The 21,789-nt window shown below is 40.8% G+C and overlaps 1 protein-coding gene across 1 annotated transcript in view; it reads right to left on the bottom strand.

The window, feature by feature from the left end:
• TBX20 (T-box transcription factor 20) overlaps nucleotides 1-21,789 on the bottom strand; it is a 126,675-nt gene that overhangs the window by 78,700 nt on the left and 26,186 nt on the right. The window contains exon 4 of the mRNA XM_030189992.1: nucleotides 8,711-8,819. Within this exon, the coding sequence (XP_030045852.1) occupies nucleotides 8,711-8,819 (109 nt within the window). The remainder of the gene's footprint in view (nucleotides 1-8,710; nucleotides 8,820-21,789) is intronic.

Here is a 21,789-nt window from a genome sequence, read left to right on the forward strand (position 1 = left end):
TCTGCACATAAACTGTGACAGAGGATCTGCCTTGATACTAGTCCATGCCATGATAACATCATATTGTAATGCCCTGTACACTGGTCAAACCAAAAAGAGTTTGCATCAGCTCCAACTAATTCAGAATGCTGTAGCACGACTGATAGAAGGCTGCAAGAGGCATGACATCACATCACACCCTTCCTACAAAACCTACACTGGCTACCAGTACCTTACAGGGCTAAATTTAAAACTCTATGTTTGATTTTCAAAGTCCTTAGACAAAATGGGCCAGAGTACTTAAAGAATAAGGTAGTCCTTTACACACCTTTGAGATCTCTAAGGTCCTCTCAAGGAGCATCAATATCTGTACCCTCATCAAAAGAAATTATACGATGTGATTCTGGCCAGCGAGACTTCGCGGGAGTAGTCCCCACGCTCTGGAATTTACTCTCAGAGGGGCTACAGCTAACTCAAGACTACCTCTACTTCAGGAAGCAGGTGAAACCTGGCTATTCTCCCAAGCCTTTAATATATAGGGTCATTATACAAATATATACCACTCTGCACCTGGACTAGCTTGCTACACTCACTGTAACAGACCAGTTCCTTATATCTTGTTTAACTGTACAGAGTACTTGCCTAGAGAGTTTAACCACCCATCTATTTATCCCAACTGACTCTGCATCATCCATCTTGTCCCCATCTACATATCTGCACTTAGCCCCTTGACTATGTGGTAAGCTGTGTTATAGAAAAGTATTAGCATCATATCCATGTTATTTGAATGTTCTAATGCGGGCTTATTAGACATTTCATTAATACTATGCTGACATCATATTATATCTCTGTTATTTGAATTTCAATGCTGTTAAATGTGCATATTGTTGACACAATTTCATAATAGTCCTATTATTAGGTTTCAATTTGCTGTATTCAAGTTTACCTCATTTATTGTATTTATGTTTATATTTGGCCATGTTTACTATTGTTATGCTATTAACAAAATTGTAAGTTCTATGTTAAACTATACTGCTTGGGTGAATCTCTTCATAAAGGCGGTTAAGAAATTCCAATAAATAAATAAATAAATAAAAATAAAATGTTATGTTAATAAGAATTGGCCCAAAAACTGAACCTTGTATCACACCACTGGTAGCATCCCTTTCCTCATTTACCACTATCCTCTGTTGCCTTCCACTCAACCAGTTGCTAAACCAGTCATCTATGCAGAACCACGTCAAAGATTTTGCTAAAATCTAAATACACCACATCTAGTGCTCTACTTCAATTCAATTCTCTGGTCACACAAAGAAGTTAATCAGAATTGTCTGACATGACCTCTCTCTAGTGAAACCATGTTGCCTCGGGTCCTGCAATCCATTGGATTCCAGAAACCTTTCTTTTAGAAGAGTTTCCATTAATTTACTTATCACGGAGATCAGACTGACTAGCCTGTAGTTCTCAACTTCCTCCTTACTTCTGCTTTTGTGGAGAGGGACCACATTTGACCTTCTCCATTCCTCCAGGACCACTCCTGACTCTAGAGAAGCATTGAAAAGGTTTGCTATCTGAGCTGGCAGAACTTCCCTAAGATCCTTTAGTACCCTTGGATGTATGCCATCTGGCCCCATTGCTTTATCTACCTTTACTATAGCTAGCTCTTCATGAACACAGTTCTCTGAAAATCATTCAGGGTCTACCACACTTCCATTCCTATTCCTATTTGTGTTTACAGGATGGGACTGAGAGAAAGTGATTGGACAAACATGTTGAGAGAGAGAGAGAGAGAGAGAGAGAGAGAGAGAGAGAGACTGGTGGCACGCAGATATGGAGTCAAGATGTGGGGAAAGTTTGAAAGAGAAACTGAGAGGCTTGTAGCATAAACCTGGTAAGAGAGCTTTTGAGAAAGATACAGACTGATATCAATGGCACATCATTGTTATGGCCCTGCATGGGAAGATATTTGACATCTTTCCTTCAACCCATTTGGATCTATATTGGAACCAACATGAAAATTTGGGAAGCTCACTGCCCTAGATTCTGAGTGAAGGAGGTAGAAGAAGGAATCCCATTGGACCAGCAAGGAATGTGTCCACTATATAAAAGGAAGTCAGCACAATGCACCCTTACTGGTCTAACTGGTCTTCTGGTGGGCCTGGTTTGTATCCAGCTCTGTTTTTTCACTGTTGCTACCTGCTTTCTTACCTGCTATCCAATCAGTTTGCTTTTCCTGGTTCTTCTTGTTTTAACTGTTTATCATCTGTTTGCTGACCCAGCTCCTGTTCTGTTTGCTGTTCCACCCCATCCTGGGATTGTCTCTACTTCCTCCTCCTCCTTCTGCTTCTTTGGATTATCCTGCCCTGTGCCAAGCCTCTACTACTACTACTATTTAGCATTTCTATAGCGCTACAAGGCATACGCAGTGCTGCACAAACATAGAAGAAAGACAGTCCCTGCTCAAAGAGCTCCGACCCAAACCTTGACATAAGCTGAGGTATAACATATATGCAGAAATAGCCAAGTGAAAAGGACTGTCAGTTTTCCCTTCTTAAAATTAAATAATAAAATATTCAAATATTGCTCAATAATCTCATAGAGGAAAATAGTTCAGAAACGCTGCTTGCTTGACAATTAAGCTTAGAGCAAAGGGTTATATGACACAATCATTGGTCAACAAAAACTACAACTTTTTTTTTAGAAAATGTCTAAGTGAAACCAAAATCAAACTGTGCCAACAAAACATTTAAACAAGTGCTTATCTGGGTTTGTGAAATTATTGAGTGATATTTGAAAACCTTATATAATTTTAAGAAGAAGAAGTTGACAATCCTTTTCACTTGACTATTTCTGCTTGTATATAATACATAGGAATTTATAGCTGGGTTTAATCTTTACTCTTTTGGATAATATGAGGTATAAGACATTGTTTTATCTCAAAAACCACTTTCCACGTATCCTGCCAAGTCACATCAGACACTGAATTTGAACTACCCAGAATTTCAATAGATAAATATTAAGTTAACCCTAAGTGAAAAGACTGTTTCACCAACATGAATAATCTGATTGGCAGGAGAGGATTAACCCTTGGGTGGTCCCTAGGCAAACAGCTAATTTGAGCCCACCATTGTGATATAAATATATTTAAAAACTCCCACAATGGAGCCCCATGTGGTTCTGACTTTAGAGGAAAGCTATCAGAGAAGGAAGTAGCAATTAAGAAATGTAACTTGCTGACTCTATCTGATGATGACTGGAGGGAAATGCACAGGTATGGGGAGAAAAGACAGACCTCTGCAGGCAGCAGTGGCTCTGAGTCTTATCTCCGTCCTCTCTCCCAATTCTTCTTTCTGCCAGCAGTTGACCTAGTAGAGCAAAATATACCTTGGGAGTAATTTAATTGGGATATCTGAGAGGTCTCTTCTAAACATTGGATCCCAGGCATGTGTTGAATTTTCCTATGCCTGAATCCTACTCTGCTCATCAACATGAACGTCTCCCTTACGCTTACTCTCAGATGACTTCACAGAAGTCAAATTTAGACAAAACCCTTTACAGGAGGGAGGAAGTGACATCACCATCTTGAATGGAGGCTTAGAGGGAGAGATTCATCTCATCCTGACACAAAAACATTACTTACCAGGAACAAATAGCACTAAATTTTGGCAACTTGGAGATAGTTAAGTGTGTAAAAGTTTGGGCTCCAGAAGGCAGCTAAAAAGACATCGATCAACTTGCAAAAATATTCCTACTCCAAGCAGGTGAGCCCGTGACACGAGTGAGGAAAGATGGCCAGTGCAGAAACCATGTGGCAGCGGGCCAAGGAAGTTACTTATGCTGAGCAAGGACAGTTACTTACTGGTGCCTCACCGCCATTTGCAGAAATGCAAATAGAAACGGGATAGGACTTGATATACAGCCTTTCTGTGGTTACAATCAAAGTGGTTTACAAATATTATATACAGGTACTTATTTTGTAACTGGGGAAATGGAGGGTTAAGTGACTTGCCCAGAATCAGAAGAGCTTAAGGAGATCCCTTATGGCCTCAAACAGGATATAGCAGCAGCACGAGGAAAAATTGTGGCTTTGGCGGTGGACCTTAGGTCTGATATAACCAGTGCTTTTTTTGTAGAAAAAAAGGTGCCGGTACTCATTATCGGCGGGGTCACCACATATGGCTCCACCCCTATGATAGCCACACCTACATTAGCCACACCCCTTATACCAGCTATGGCGCATGTAAACAGACATCACTGAAAATATTATACTAGTATAGGAGAACAAAATAACGTGATTTTTTTCATTATAAATAATTTCTATAAGCTGTTACAGCTCCAGTATACCCAGTGCAAAATAAGACAGCAGATGTAAGTTCTCAAATTGGACATATTTTAAACACTAAAATGAAAATAAAATGATTTTTTCTACCTTTGTTATCTGGTGACTTTGCTTTTCTGATCATGCTGGCCGAGTATCTGATTCTGCTGCTGCTATCTGTCCTCTTAACTCCGTTTCCAGGGCTTCCTTTCCATTTATTTCTTTAATTTCCTCCTTTCTTCTTCATTTCTTGCCCTATATCCATAAGTAAAACCTGGGTCCTCCGCAGACTTGACTGTCCAGTGGATCCAGCTTCTGCCTATTTTCTCCATCCATGTGCAGTTTTTCTCCTCTCTTCCTTTTCCCTCATTTCATCTCCTTCATCTCTCTTCCCTCCCCTCTATGTCCAGCAATTTCTCCTCTCTCCCTGAGCCCTGTCCTCCCATCCATCCATGCCCATCTGTCCCCTGCCCCCTCCATTCATTCCTATCCAGCAATTCCCCTCTCTCCCTGAGCCCTGCCCTCCCATATTGTCAATTCAAGGCTCAGGATTATTATCCAAGAACAAAAATTTAGTCTTTTCAGAGTTTATTTTGAGCTTATAATTCAACATCCAAGCACCAATTATAGGCATGCAACTCTGAACAGATGAAGAGATAGGATCCAGTGAACCTAGTATTGGAATAAGGACAGTGATGTCATCAGCATAACTATGAGTAAACAATACCTTATCTCCTAATTCCCTTCCCAAAGTATGTAAATATACATTAAAAGAGTTGAAATTGTCCACTTTAACTCATGGAACAAACATCCAAGGGGTTCTGTCTCCTCTGCGGAGGCCATGGGATTGCCTACTAATTGATGTCAAGAACTCCAGGAAAAGGTAACTCTGTTCTAGGATACTTTTCAAGATTCATGGATTTTCCAATTTCCATTTATTTGATATACCACATATAGTTAAAACATATTGTAGCCGAAAATACTATAATGCCTCTGCATTGCTTCATGGTATGCCTCACCTTGAGTGTTGCATTAAGTTCTGGTCGCCGTATCTCAAAAAAGATATAGCGGAATGAGAAAATGTTCAAAGAAGAGCAACCGAAATGATAAAGTGGATGAAACTCTTCCCACATGAGGAAAGGTTAAAGAGGTCAGGGCTAAAATCCTGAGTGGTGTAGAATGGGTAAAAGTGAATCGATTTTTTACTCTTTCAAAAAGTACAAACACCAGGGGACATTCAATAAAATTATGTGGAAATACTTTTAAAACAAATAGGAGGAAATACTTTTTCCCTCAAAGAATAGTTAAGCTCTGAAACTCGCTGCCGGAGGATGTGTAGCAGCAGTTAGTGTAACTAGGTTTGAAAAGGGTTGGACAAGCTCTTGGAGGAAAAGTCCATAGTCTGTTATTGAGATGGACATGTGAAAACCACTGCTTGCCCTGGGATTGGTAACATGGAATGTTGCTACTATTTGGGTTTCTGCCAGGTACTTGTGACCTGGATTGGTCACTGTTGGAAACAGGATACTGGGCTAGATGGACCATTGGTCTGACCCAGTATGGTTATTCTTATGTTCTTATTTAAGTGGTTTACAATTCAATAGTAGATGGGGTAGAGACAAAGAGAATCTATATTATAATTAATCATTATAAGGAAAAGGGGATAGTGGGGAGTTATTTAACTCAATCTAAGATACAAAAGAAGGGTAGGGTATGAAAAAGGCCACAAAAACCTGAGTTAATGAATGGGGGTGGCTGCGGGTATAACAGCTAATAGTATCATTTTGAAGGTCTAGTTGTGGAGAAAGCTTGATTATTTTGTCTAAAGCAGGGATTTAAAGTTCCAAAAAGATCTCTTTACGAAGATCCAAAGGCAAGGAGTTCCATAATGTTAAAGCAGTCACACTGCAACAAGAAATCCTAGCTAAGTGGGAGCAAACTTGTAAATGGGATAATGGGATGGAATTACAAATAAATGTTGATGCACAGAGCAGGGAGTTCTTGAAGGAGTATTTGGTATAAGAAAACTGTATAGGAAAAGATGGATCATTGTCAGGTCTCAACTAAGGGAAGTATTTAGGGCTTTTTAATGGACAGAAAGCATGCTGTGGATTTGAGTACAATTCTATGACCTTAATGCATTTAAAATCCACATGCATTAAGGTCATAGAATTGTACTCAAATCCACAGCATGCTTTCTGCCCATTAAAAAGCCCTATTAAAAATTGACTTTTATAGTGTGAAATTAATGGTGTGTGACGAAGTTGCCTGAAAAGCAGTGAGCTACTTCTATGGACTTCTATTGAAAAATCATTAGATTAGAATATGGTGTCAACTGATTGGGACTATCAGATAGTCATGATGTGTTGCGTTTCTTTGTGTTGTTTCTTGAAGTGTTGATTGACCCACTTTCCATATGTAATTTTGTGTGACAAACAGGTGTGGGACCTAGGCTTCCTCTTCTCTTGTTTACACATTGAATTACAGCTTAGGAAGCTCAGTATGTGTTCTGTTTAGTGCCAACATTGTTAGAAAATGAACTGACAATGGTGATAATGCCACTTAATTGTCAAACGATATCAACTCCAGAAAGAATGTACTGCATTTCTTAACTCAGCTTATGTCCTTAGGTTCTGGACAGTACCTAAATATAACCACATATAACCATATATGAAAAGGTGTTTTGACTGGTAAACCATGAGATAAAGCTGAGAGTGAAGGGCTGACACAGACATGGAACAGGCCTCGTTTTTATCGCCACTTGTGAAAGTGGAGGGCTGACTTAAACTAAGGAGTTTAACAATGTCCATGCACACTGTTGCCTAATTTGTCATTCTTTCGGACTGATCACCTTATTATAGGTGATTCGCTCAGTTAAAAATATTACTGAAGTCAATATTTACTTAAAGACACAGAGCAGTTAGCTAGAGAGATTCCATATTCAGGGTAATTTTAACAAGGCCAGCATAGGTGAAATGTCCTATGCACGTTTTGCTTTGCCAGATTTTTCACCTTGAAAATGATCTCTGGAAAGGTACATTTACCCTTATTAATTTGTGTGAATAGTATTTTAGAGGGGGGGGGAAGAATACTTTTGAAAATACAAAAATAATCATGCAGTTTCAAACTTCATCCCACCCTACCCCATCCCCAGCAACATCTCCCTCTATAGCAGGGTCTTTCATCCCAGTGCTTGGGACTTATCTAGCCTGTCAGGTTTTCAGGACAGCCACAATGAATTTGCATGAGAGAGTTGTATGTAATGGAGGTAGTGCATTGAAATTTATCTCATACATATTCATTGTAGAGATCTTGAAAATCAGACTGGCTTGGTGTGTTCTGAGGACTGGATTGAGAAACCCTGCTCTTCAGCAGTGTTTCCCAAGTCTGGTCCTGGAGTACCCCTTGCCAGTCAGGTTTTCAGGATATCCGCAATGAATATGCATGAAAGAGATTTGCATATAATGGAGGCAGTGTATGCAAATCAAGTTCATGCATATTCATTGTGGATATCCTGAAAATCTGACTGGCAAGGGGTACTCTAGGCCTGGACTTGGGAAACACCGTTCTACAGCATGTAAGAGGAAACAAAAATACACTGATACAGTGGCATGGCTACAGGGGGCCACGGGGGCCTAGGCCCCCAAATTGGCTCTGGGGCCCCTGGTTTGGCTGGTGAGGGTCCCCAACCCCCGCCAGCTAAAGCGTTTGTCCTGCGCTGGTCTCACATTGCCTGGCGCCTTGTTCTGTTTTCAGTCACTGTGCACGCTCGTTTTAATGAAACTAAGCATGCTCGCACATGCTCAGTTACATTAAAATGCTTTAGCTGGCAGGGGTTGGGCCCCCCCAACAGCCAAGGTACCTTCGTAGTGGCGGTGGGGGGGGGGGGGGGGAGCAGTGGTGGCAGGAGGGCGGTAGAGGGGAGGCAGTAGCAACAACAGGGGGGGGCAGCCGTTGGGAGGTGGGCCAAAATGTGTGCCCCCCACCTTCTGCTCTGGCCCCCCCTCTTCTGTCAAAGTCTGGCTACGCTCCTGCACTGAAACACTTTAAATAACTAAAGCCCATTTCTGGGGGCAATGCACTGTTATGCCTGTGGAAATGGCTTTGAAAATTACTGTCCCTTTGGATACAAACTCGATGTCTGCCATAATAAGAACAGATGTTAACAGTTCCATAGGATTCATGTATTTATCTGTTATGTTAAACAAAACCAGCACAGTTTGTTTTAGGACGACAGACCTCCTCTTACATTTGGGTATTTATTTTATACATTACTCAGAGCCTAAGTAGGAAACAATTATTTCACCCTTCATTGTCTATCAGTCCATATGCTTCAGGAAAACCGCGAGCAACCATCTCACCTGGTAGAGCAGATACTAATTTTTATTCCGTGAACTGTCATCAAACACTTACATGCCCATGTTGGTCCAGCTCATTGTTGGTGAGTTTCACTTTTTCAAAAGACACCATCTGCTTTAACAACTGCTCTCCAGTAAATGGAGAATCTGGATGCACATATAACCTAGAAGAAAGCCAGAAAGGGAGTTTTATTTATTTTGATCCCTGATATTTGACTAATTAGTGCATTATTCTGGCACATTCATTTTGTTGTTGTTATTCCAAACACTCCATCTTCAGTAGCCAGAGATTTCTTGTACTGCTGTTGTGGTTTGCATTTCCCTGCTTCCAGGACATTGTAATCTCTTCAGTTTCCTACTGTTGAGACAAAGTGAAGCTGCTGCGATCCTGCTCCAGGGTATCTAAAATAAACAGAAATGCTCCCTGACCAATAACTCTGTCTTGAAGAGTTTGCATTCTTGGATTTATGGAACTGCTAGTGCTCAATACACAAATCATCTTTTTTTGATAAGCCTTCAGTAAGTAAACATTTCTTTTTCTAGCTGATACTATCCCAATTTTGAAGGTGGTCACCAGAACAAGAAGACTGTGAAACAAGATAAAATTTAAAACAGGTCCTCTCAAATATATATTCTAGTCCTACTACTATTAGCCTAGCCCATAGCAATTATTTTTGCCCATCTCCAGTTCAGCAAAAACATTAAAAGGTCTTTATAAATGGTATTATGCACTGCTATGGAAGTCAACGTGAGGGATACTGAGCTTTATCAAAAAGGTTTTATTCATGCTCTGTGCCTAAGGGAAACATCTATATTGCATAAGGGTCAATGAATGATATTGTAATTTGTGTTCATGAAACGTAATGGATGCAATACAATGAAAAGGTGAAGTACTTTACTGTCACTTAGTGCTATTAATTTTAGAAATCATTTCTACAGCAAATAACATATCCTTCCATTTAAAGAAAGTACCTGAATAAAAATGAAGGCTTAATCTACCCAAATTCAAGACTTAGAAAAATGTACATTCCAAAGTCTTTCCACTTTTGGTGAATTTTCACTTTTTGTCTTTTAAAAACAGCAGCACAGAGTTTTGCATATTGAAGAAAGTGAACAAACTCTTTTTGCAGATTTTTAGTAGGGATGAGCTGCCATTTGCAATGACATAGGAAACATCAACAACAGTTCCTAAGTCATTGCATGCCATTACTAAATGAAAAACAGCAGAAAAAAACACATTTTGTGTTTTGTAATTTGCTAATCATTTATTTATTTAGATTTTGCTCACACCTTTTTCAGTAGTAGCTTAAGGTGAGTTACATTCAGGTGCTGTGGATATTTCTCTGTCCCAGGAGGGCTCACAATCTAAGTTTGTACCTGAGGTAATTGAGGGTGAAGTGACTTGCCCAAGATCACAAGGAGCAGCAGTGAGATTTGAACCCCTGGTGCTCTAACCACTAGGCCACTCCTCCACTCCTGCATACACTTTGGAAACACTGTACCCTATGTGGAAAGGGGTGCACTCTTTCCCAGTAGTGGAATCACCATGCATTTGCAAACTGCTGCACATGCACAAACTTGTGCACATGTGTGTCCTATCAGGAAAAGAGTGCGCCATCTTGCCACACAGTGCACATTATTTCCAAAGACTATGTACTATTATCAGCAATAGACAAAATGGGCTAATGAAAATGAATAAAACAAAAATTCCCGTAAACACAGGAAATGACATGAATCAAAACTTTTCCTGTCGCCGGTCCCTAGTTTTGAGGGTAGCCTTCATACAGACTAGCATAGTACAGTAGCAGCTTCAGTGCCATATATATTACTCTTATAAGCATCATACTGGGAGAGACCGAAGGTCCATTAAGTCCAGTATCCTGTTTTCAACAGTGGCCAATCCAGGTCCAAGTACCTGGCAAGAATCCAAAAGAGTAAAACAGATTTTATGATGCTTATCATAGAAATAAGCAGTGGATTTCCTTAAGTCCATCTTAATAATGGCTTATGGATTTTCCTTTAGGAAATGGCCCAAACTTTTTTTAAACCCTGTTAAACTAATTGCTTTTATCACATTGTCAGGCAACAAAATTCCAGTGTTCAATTACAATGTTGCATGAAGACATATTTTCTCTGATTTGTTTTAAATTTACTACTTAGTAGCTTTAATGAGGGCCCCCAAGTCCTTGTATTTTTAAAAAAGAGTAAACAATAGATTCACATCTACCCATTCCACTCCACTCAGGATTTTATAGACCTCTATCATATCTCCCCTCAGCCATCTCTTCTAAAGCCATCTCTAAAGAGCTGTAGCCTCTTTAGCCTCTCCTCATAGAGAAGATGTTCCATCCCCTTTATCATTTTCATTGCTCTTCTCTGTACCTTTTCTAATTCTACTGTATCTTTTTTATGCTTATCTTTCTTACTATGCATGACTGCTCCTCTATCATCAGCAGCATTTGGTAATTAGGCCAGCAAGCTCAATAAATACTGTCTTGCTGTGATGTCACTGTAAAGTAAGGACAAGAATTCAGAAACATTGAACTACACTTAAATTATCAAATGGCCTCATTTAAACCCGCTCAAAAGCATTTATACAGCCCTACTCTGTAGGAGTCAATAATGAAAAATGTAAAGAGAAGGACACATTAGAATATCTTTCTATAATAGTGTATAAATGGTTTAGTATGTTTTTACTAGCAGTAACTCAGATCATAAAACAAACAGCGGTGTATGACAGTACATATTGCCTCTTGTTTAGTATAAAACAGCTTTTTTCAACCCAGTCCTCAGGGACCACCTGGCCAGTTCTAATTTTGGGATATCCACATTAAACATGTATTAGAGGTATTTGAATGAAATGGCAGAAGTGCATGTTAATACATCTTGTGCATATTAATTGTGAATATTCCAAAAACCCAACTGGCCATGTGGTCCCTGAGGAACGGGTTGAAATTCACAGATATAGAACACTAATAGTTCAGAAAGGATACAAATGTTATATACTTTACTGAAATTACAAACACTGAGTGTTATAACTATTATATAAGTCAGTAAAATGCCACAGTAAGAAACTGTTGGGCCTGCGAACACATAGGACAACTACAAAATAATATCAGACACAAACTGACCCAGTGGTATGGTCTCATGTTATAAATATTATACATGGTTCAGCAAGTTTTAATAAACTTACATAAAATGGTCAATATTAGTTGTAAATGTACAAACAAAAGAAATACTGCATCATCTCCACTGCACTCACTGCCTTGCTCTCATGCCTTTATGATCAGTGTTGCACACCGATGAGGACTGTTTCATTCACAAATACTTGTGAACTTAGTGAAAAAAGGAAGTTTTGATCACCATTTCACTATTGCTAGGATACCATGATCAGACATCTCTAATCCAATGGTTCTAAACCCAGTCCTCAGAACACAACCAGTTAGTCAGGCTTTCAGGATATCCATAATGAATATGCATGAGATAAATTTGCATGCACTATCTCATGCATATTCATTGTGGGTATCTGGAAGATCTGACTCTCTAGTTATGCCCTGAGGATTGGGTTGAGAACCCTTACTCTAAACCGAAGTGTCTACTATAGACAAATATTCAAAGATTGGGGAGAAGAGGGGATTGAGGAAAAGAAAATTGGTGAGTCAGAGAAAGGGTAGTCAACTGATTAGAACACCACAGCCATCCTTGGGTGCATACCCCAACTCAAGAAATCAGCTGCTTCATAAAATGCCTAATGACTCTTCTTGTCTCTCATGAAAAGTCCAGGAATAATGAAGGTGCAGATGGAATGTAGACATTCCTGTTATTTAAAAAGAGATGGATGTATCTTAACACTGAAGACTGACTGGTACCAGTCTCCTGAAGGAACCACTAACACTAGTTTATTTGCATAAGTTCCTCCAGATCTAGTGCAAAACCAAACAAACTAGAATTTGAGGCTTCATGCCTCATCCACTGGTGATAAAACAGAAAGATAACTCACAGAGCCAAATACCTATATATCAAACACATTGGAATTTTCTATCCTATCCTTACATAATGCAGGAATTAGACCTAATGCCTTTAAATTTCCTCATAACCATTGCCCTTATGGTCACATTTGGGCTATCATGCTCTACCTGTCATGTGATTTCTCTTCTTGTCCAACTTGTTCACAAAGAATGGCATTTTAGAAAGGACATCCAACTCAGAATAAGGATAAACAGGTCAGTATGTCACTGGTGGTGTTAGTGTTTTAGAATAGGATCTGGCCATGAACACTCTGTTCTAAAACACCTGAGAAGTGGACTTCCATGTGCGAGAGACATCCAGCAAGATGGTGGAGGCTATTATTAAGAATAAAATTGCAGAGCATATACAAAAACATGGACTGATGAGACAAAGTCAGCACGGATTTAGTGAAGGGAAGTCTTGCCTCACCAATCTAATGCATTTTTTTGAGGGGGTAAGCAAACATGTGGACAATGGGGAGCCGGTTGATATTGTATATCTGGATTTTCAGAAGGCGTTTGACAAAGTGCCGCACGAAAGACTCCTGAAGAAATTGCAGAGTCATGGAATCGGAGGTAGGGTATTATTATGGATTAAGAACTGGTTGAAAGATAGGAAGCAGAGAGTAGGATTGCGTGGCCAGTATTCTCAGTGGAGGAGGGTAGTTAGTGGGGTCCCGCAGGGGTCTGTGCTGGGTCCGTTGCTTTTTAATGTATTTATAAATGACCTAGAGATGGGAATAACTAGTGAGGTAATTAAATTCGCCGATGACACAAAATTATTCAGGGTCGTCAAGTCGCAGGAGGAATGTGAACGATTACAGGAGGACCTTGCGAGACTGGGAGAATGGGCGTGCAAGTGGCAGATGAAGTTCAATGTTGACAAGTGCAAAGTGATGCATGTGGGTAAGAGGAACCCGAATTATAGCTACGTCTTGCAAGGTTCCGCGTTAGGAGTTACGGATCAAGAAAGGGATCTGGGTGTCGTCGTCGATGATACGCTGAAACCTTCTGCTCAGTGTGCTGCTGCGGCTAGGAAAGCGAATAGAATGTTGGGTGTTATTAGGAAGGGTATGGAGTCCAGGTGTGCGGATGTTATAATGCCGTTGTATCGCTCCATGGTGCGACCGCACCTGGAGTATTGTGTTCAGTACTGGTCTCCGTATCTCAAAAAAGATATAGTAGAATTGGAAAAGGTACAGCGAAGGGCGACGAAAATGATAGTGGGGATGGGACGACTTTCCTATGAAGAGAGGCTGAGAAGGCTAGGGCTTTTCAGCTTGGAGAAGAGACGGCTGAGGGGAGATATGATAGAAGTGTATAAAATAATGAGTGGAATGGATCGGGTGGATGTGAAGCGACTGTTCACGCTATCCAAAAATACTAGGACTAGAGGGCATGAGTTGAAGCTACAGTGTGGTAAATTTAAAACGAATCGGAGAAAATTTTTCTTCACCCAACGTGTAATTAGACTCTGGAATTCATTGCCGGAGAACGTGGTACGGGCGGTTAGCTTGACGGAGTTTAAAAAGGGGTTAGATAGATTCCTAAAGGACAAGTCCATAGACCGCTATTAAATGGACTGGAAAAATTCCTCATTTTTAGGTATAACTTGTCTGGAATGTTTTTACGTTTGGGGAGCGTGCCAGGTGCCCTTGACCTGGATTGGCCACTGTCGGTGACAGGATGCTGGGCTAGATGGACCTTTGGTCTTTCCCAGTATGGCACTACTTATGTACTTATGTACTTATGTACTTATCCATCTTATAAACTGAATTATCCAAACTATGAATGGGGCAAAACAAGGGACATAGAAGTCAATTTGGCAGTATAGAAATGTCCTTGTTATAAAATGGCCACATAGATGTCTATGCAGAGCAGAGGCGTAGCATAATGATTAGAGGAACAGGCTGGGAGCCTGGGGACTCCAGTTCAACTCCCACTGCAGCTCTTCCGTCACTCCAGGGACAGAAAAATACCTTTGGACTTGCAGGTGGAATATAAAAATGAATACAAAAATGTTTAGTACCATGAACCTCCATAGCACCTGAAGCCTTCACAGAGCCCAGTATCCCTTGCCAGTTTCACAAAAGGGGAGAGGGCAGCAATCATTGGGGAATAAACAAAGGCCTTGAAGGGATCTTTCTAAAATTTAAATCATTCCCTCACTCACTTACCCATGGAATAATATTTCTATACCGACCCCCAGGAGCATGGCAAAATACCTCATGGAAGAACTACACTCTTTCATAACACTGTGCCTAGCAACCATTCCCAAGACCACCATTGTGGGTGACTTCAACCTACATCTAGAAGATGCTAAATGCTCAGAGGCTATTTCATTGGTCAGCTTCCTTCATGAACTAGACCTCAGATTAGTGACACTGGCCCATAGCACAAAGGCCACCAACTTGATGCTATATTTGTCCCGAAACATGCACTGGACATGATCAAAGAAAGACAGACTACCTCACCCCTCATCTGGTCAGATCACCATCTACAGGAATTTAACATTCCCATAACTCACTTTGATCGAAAGAAACCACAGAGGGAAACAATTCTATCAAGAGGCAAAATAGACAAAGCAAAACTATGGGAACTAGTAGATGAAAAGATAAAGAGAAATCACACCCTCCACAATTCTACGGATGAGATGGTCTCAACATGGAACAAAGCAATACAAGACACACTGGATGAAATACCTCCACTACAAGAAAAAATGATATCCAAATTAAAACCAGTCCATAGTGCACACTGGAAATAAAAACCTAAAAAAATATGCAAGAAAGTAGAAAGAACCTGGTTGAAAATTCAAAACACCTATCACAAAGATTCCTGGAGAGCACAAATCAAAATATATAAGGAAAAGATAAAAGTCAAAAAAACAGAAATACTACAGCCAAAAGGTGACTGAAAACAGCAATTCAATCCACTCCCTCTTTCAGCTAGTAAAATCATTGACCAAACCAATGCAAACAAAATCAAAATCCAGACTAACAGCAGAAATCCTTGCAACTTTCTTCCAATAGAAGACAAAAAAACTACTTGAAATTATTCCCAAGACATCAGCTCCAGAACATACAGCAACAGACAATACAGAAGCACTGGAATACAAATGCCCTGGTGACTGACAATGGTACAACTTACATAGTAACATAGTAGATGACAGCAGAAAAAGATCTGCATGGTCCATCCAGTCTGCCCAACAAGATAAACTCATATGTGCTACTTTTTGTGTATACCTTACCTTGATTTGTACCTGTCCTTTTCAGGGCACAGACCGTGTAAGTCTGCCCAGCACTATCCCCGCCTCCCAACCACCAGCCCCTCCTCCCACCACCGGTTCTAGCACAGACCATATAATTCTGCCCAGCACTATCCCCGCCTCCCAACCACCAGCCCCTCCTCCCACCATCGGTTCTGGCACAGACCGTGTAAGTCTGCCCAGCACTATCCCCGCCTCCCAACCACCAGCCCCTCCTCCCACCACCGGCTCTGGCACAGACCATATAAGTCTGCCCAGCACTATCCCCGCCTCCCAACCACCAGCCCCTCCTCCCACCACCGGTTCTGGCACAGACCGTATAAGTCTGCCCAGCACTATCCCCGCCTCCCAACCACCAGCCCCTCCTCCCACCACCGGCTCTGGCACAGACTGTATAAGTCTGCCCAGCTCTATCCCCGCTTCCTGCCACCGGCTCTGCCACCCAATCTCGGCTAAGCTCCTTAGGATCCATTCCTTCTGAACAGGATTCCTTTATGTTTGTCCCACGTGTGTTTGAAAACGACCTAACTCTCAATAATATGATAAAAAAATTTCAAAAGGACAATGCACCCTTGACCCAAGCACCAGTGAAGATAATAAACCACTTAACCACGCTAGTAGACACCACACAAGCTAAAGGCTGATTTCCAAAGAACTATGAGGAATAGTACTCAATCCACTGATCAAAGGAGAATCATTTGATAAAAACTGCCACAACATCTACTGACCAGTAGCAAACATACCCACCGAAGCTAAGATCCTAGAAGCCACAGTTGCAACACAATGCCAAGACTCTATGGAACACCACCAACTACTGGATCCAGTGCAATCAGGTTTACGGTCTACATACAGCACAGAAACAGTAATGGCAGGTCTTATCAGAACTACACCTCCTCATGGATAAAGAGCAGCAAATCTTTACTATGCAACTAGATCTATCAGTAGCCTTTGACCTGGTCAACCATGAAACTCTCTTAACAATCCTCAAAGAAGTAGGATTGAAAGACAGAGTTCTCAACTGGTTCTCAGAATTTCTAAAACACAGATTCATTCAAGTCAAATGGCAACAATCTCAACCATGGCCAATGAAACATAGAGTCCCACAAGACTCTACTACTACTACTACTACTACTTATCAATTCTATAGCGCTACTAGACGTACGCAGCACTGTACACTTGAACATGAAGAGACAGTCCCTGCCTGACAGAGCTTACAATCTAATTAGGACAGACAAACAGGACAAACAAGAGATAAGGGAATATTAAAGTGAGAATGATAAAATAAGGGTTCTGAACAAGTGAATAAGGGTTAGGAGTTAAAAGCAGCATCAAAAAGGTGGGCTTTTAGCTTAGATTTGAAGATAGCCAGAGAAGACTCCCCACTCTCCCCTATTCTCTTCTTCTATCTCAGAGATATAGGGAAGATTTTAATATTTAATAATCAAATATTATGCTTATACAGACAACATTATTGTTTTATTCCCAGGAACAAACCCATCATCAATATACTCATTAATGAAAAAAGTCTTCACAATGCTTTATGAATGGTTTTGCTCCCTGAAACAAAAATCAACCCTGACAAAACCAACATAATATAGACGGGAAACAAGGCAGCAAAACTACCAGACATACACCCTGAACTGGCAGGAACAACAATCTCCCTGAAAAATGAAGTCAAACTCTTGGGAATATGGATAGAATCACACCTCAATATATCCTCGCAGGTAAACAATTTGATGCGTAAAAGCTTCTTCGAATTAAAACTTCTACGACATAAAATATCTACTGGACCAAACCCACTTCTGCATCATAGTACAGGTCATGGTCCTTACTTGTAACATAGTCTATTTAGGACTACCAGACAAATTACTCAAATGTCCTCAAATAGTCAAAAATGAAGCAGCTAAATTGATAGCAGGAGGTCGCTGGTCTGATCATGCTACATCATTCCTCATCAAACTACACTAACTACCCATTAAAGCAAGAACAGAATTCAAGCTACTAACAATGATCTTCAGAAGTCTCAATGGCCTCCTCACACCATCCTACATTTGGAACCTCATCCAACTACACCAATCCAAAAGAACACTGAGATCCGTAAAGGAAATCAAACTGATTATCCTAACTTCACAAGAATGTCGACAAATGAAAACATACAACTCGACAATCACAGGCAAAGGTGTGGTACTGTGGAACCTGTTACCACGAGCAATAAGATCAATAACAGACTTTTGAAAATATGCCTCTATATGCATTTTAGATACTCAATAAAAACTTGGTTATTCCAGAAACACTTTGGCCCAACCTCAGAAAAGCTAGCACCACATAGGCACAAGAAGATGAAACACAAAACCACCTGCTGAACCCTGGCAAAACACTCACAAAAAATGGAACCCAAACCAGTTCTACATGACAAACTATGAGTTCCATAGACTATCATATTTCATATTAAATTTGATCTTAAACAAAGTTAAGCCTTTCTAATGTAATCAATATTTTCAGTTAATCTTAGTGGATAGCTCAACTATGTTAGCTAGTTAAGTTATAATGTAATACTGTTTACTCTTTACCCAAAGATTCAACTGTAAGTTATTACTACTGAGTTACTACTAAATAGTATTAATTAATTTTATTGACAACATTCAGTTAAATGTAAACTGCTTAGAACTTGTCGGTAAAGTGGGCTATATACAGTGGTGGAAATAAGTATTTGATCCCTTGCTGATTTTGTAAGTTTGCCCACTGACAAAGACATGAGCAGCCCATAATTGAAGGGTAGGTTATTGGTAACAGTGAGAGATAGCACATCACAAATTAAATCCGGAAAATCACATTGTGGAAAGTATATGAATTTATTTGCATTCTGCAGAGGGAAATAAGTATTTAATCCCTCTGGCAAACAAGACCTAATACTTGGTGGCAAAACCCTTGTTGGCAAGCACAGCGGTCAGACGTCTTCTGTAGTTGATGATGAGGTTTGCACACATGTCAGGAGGAATTTTGGTCCACTCCTCTTTGCAGATCATCTCTAAATCATTAAGAGTTCTGGGCTGTCGCTTGGCAACTCGCAGCTTCAGCTCCCTCCATAAGTTTTCAATGGGATTAAGGTCTGGTGACTGGCTAGGCCACTCCATGACCCTAATGTGCTTCTTCCTTAGCCACTCCTTTGTTGCCTTGGCTGTATGTTTTGGGTCATTGTCGTGCTGGAAGACCCAGCCACGACCCATTTTTAAGGCCCTGGCGGAGGGAAGGAGGTTGTCACTCAGAATTGTACGGTACATGGCCCCATCCATTCTCCCATTGATGCGGTGAAGTAGTCCTGTGCCCTTAGCAGAGAAACACCCCCAAAACATAACATTTCCACCTCCATGCTTGACAGTGGGGACGGTGTTCTTTGGGTCATAGGCAGCATTTCTCTTCCTCCAAACACGGCGAGTTGAGTTCATGCCAAAGAGCTCAATTTTTGTCTCATCTGACCACAGCACCTTCTCCCAATCACTCTCGGCATCATCCAGGTGTTCACTGGCAAACTTCAGACGGGCCGTCACATGTGCCTTCCGGAGCAGGGGGACCTTGCGGGCACTGCAGGATTGCAATCCGTTATGTCGTAATGTGTTACCAATGGTTTTCGTGGTGACAGTGGTCCCAGCTGCCTTGAGATCATTGACAAGTTCCCCCCTTGTAGTTGTAGGCTGATTTCTAACCTTCCTCATGATCAAGGATACACCACGAGGTGAGATTTTGCGTGGAGCCCCAGATCTTTGTCGATTGACAGTCATTTTGTACTTCTTCCATTTTCTTACTATGGCACCAACAGTTGTCTCCTTCTCGCCCAGCGTCTTACTGATGGTTTTGTAGCCCATTCCAGCCTTGTGCAGGTGTATGATCTTGTCCCTGACATCCTTAGACAGCTCCTTGCTCTTGGCCATTTTGTAGAGGTTAGAGTCTGACTGATTCACTGAGTCTGTGGACAGGTGTCTTTCATACAGGTGACCATTGCCGACAGCTGTCTGTCATGCAGATAACGAGTTGATTTGGAGCATCTACCTGGTCTGTAGGGGCCAGATCTCTTACTGGTTGGTGGGGGATCAAATACTTATTTCCCTCTGCAGAATGCAAATAAATTCATATACTTTCCACAATGTGATTTTCCGGATTTAATTTGTGATGTGCTATCTCTCACTGTTACCAATAACCTACCCTTCAATTATGGGCTGCTCATGTCTTTGTCAGTGGGCAAACTTACAAAATCAGCAAGGGATCAAATACTTATTTCCACCACTGTATGTTAAAATTAAATTAAATTAATGGTGTGACTTCCCTTAATCCCTCCAGTGGAGAGCTGCTCGATTGAAGCCACTTTCTGTAACCTGGACATTCTGGGTACCAGGTCTAAGTACCGATGTCCAACTCTTTAAACACAGACATCCATTTCTCTTCTGAATGCAGAGTTGGTGCCCATATATTGGCCCCTCTCTAGTCCTACTCAAAGCATACCCAGATCATGCTCCCATGCCGTAAGGATATACTGCAGTTTTAGACATCTGTATCTTAGCTTTACAGAAGATTGTAAGCTCTTTTGAGTAGGGACTGTCTCTTTCTATCAGGTGTTCAGCGCTGCGTGCGTCTGGTAGCGCTATGCAAATGCTAATAATAATAATCATTATTATGATTTGGATGCCCATACACTATGGATATCTAAATGCTGGTTTTCAGATATCCAAATACAGTTTCTGAAAAAGATGATTACAGTAGGAAGTGCTACTGATTATGCACGGATCAGAAGATCTGAAAAAGGAATAATTGGGAGGGGTTACAAAGGAGATGTGTGTAAAATGTGTGCCCCAGGTCATATATTACCGATATGATCCCATGCAGTAGTTAATGTTATAAGTAGCCAGTGTGAGTGATTCATGTTTACTATTGTAACTGAGCAGTATGACAGTACTTTATGGGGCTGATTTACAAAGTAGTCAGGTGCAGCTGTATTTAACATTCAGTGCAATGTTAATTACTGCCGATGTGGGCTTTGCATCTTCAGAGCTGTTTGCACTGAAGAACTAATGTCCATGTTACAAGATAGCTGAAAATTAATAAGGTAGCACATTTAGGACTGGATTCAGTAAATGGTGCTCAAAATTCAGCACCGAAGGTACTCTATAAAGGATGTTCTGGGATTGGCGCCCTTTACAGAATAGCCCGTAGCACCTGGGATCTGTGCCCAACTTTTGGCGTAAAGATATATACCAACTGAAACCTGGTATAAATCTTGGTGCATAATTTAGGCACAAATCCCCAGTATTCAGCAGTACTGCATGCATTTAAGTGAACACCCCTGACCCACCCATGCCCCTCCCATGGCCACACCCCTTTTTGAGTTGTACGCTATAAGAGTCGCACGTAGATCTTTATAGAATAGTGCTTAGCAAGATGTGCATTCAAATTCAAAATGTTGCCCATTAATGCCAATAATTGATTGTTAGCACCCAATTATTACCGCTAATTCACTTGTTAGCCAATTTAGTTGCACACACATCTCAAGATAGTGCAGAATTTATAGAATCTAGCCATTAAAGCAGAATCATCACTGGATGAACACATGGATCATGCATTTGATATTCCACCTTTCTTTGGAACAACCAATGGAGTTTACATGTACTGGACCTCATAAGCTAAGTTTCATACCTGGAGCAATGGAGGGTTAAGAGATTTGCCTAGGGTCACGAAGTGAAGCAGTGGGAGTTGAACCCATTCCCCCTGGTTCTCAGTCCACTGAAGTAACTAATAAGCTACTCCTTCATTCTGGTAGTTGTGGCAGTAGTTTAGCATTCCTGCATCATATTAATGCACATCGAGGCACAA

The sequence above is a fragment of the Microcaecilia unicolor genome, chromosome 1, assembly GCF_901765095.1.
Source record: "Microcaecilia unicolor chromosome 1, aMicUni1.1, whole genome shotgun sequence".
NCBI classification, from domain to species: Eukaryota; Metazoa; Chordata; class Amphibia; order Gymnophiona; family Siphonopidae; genus Microcaecilia; species Microcaecilia unicolor.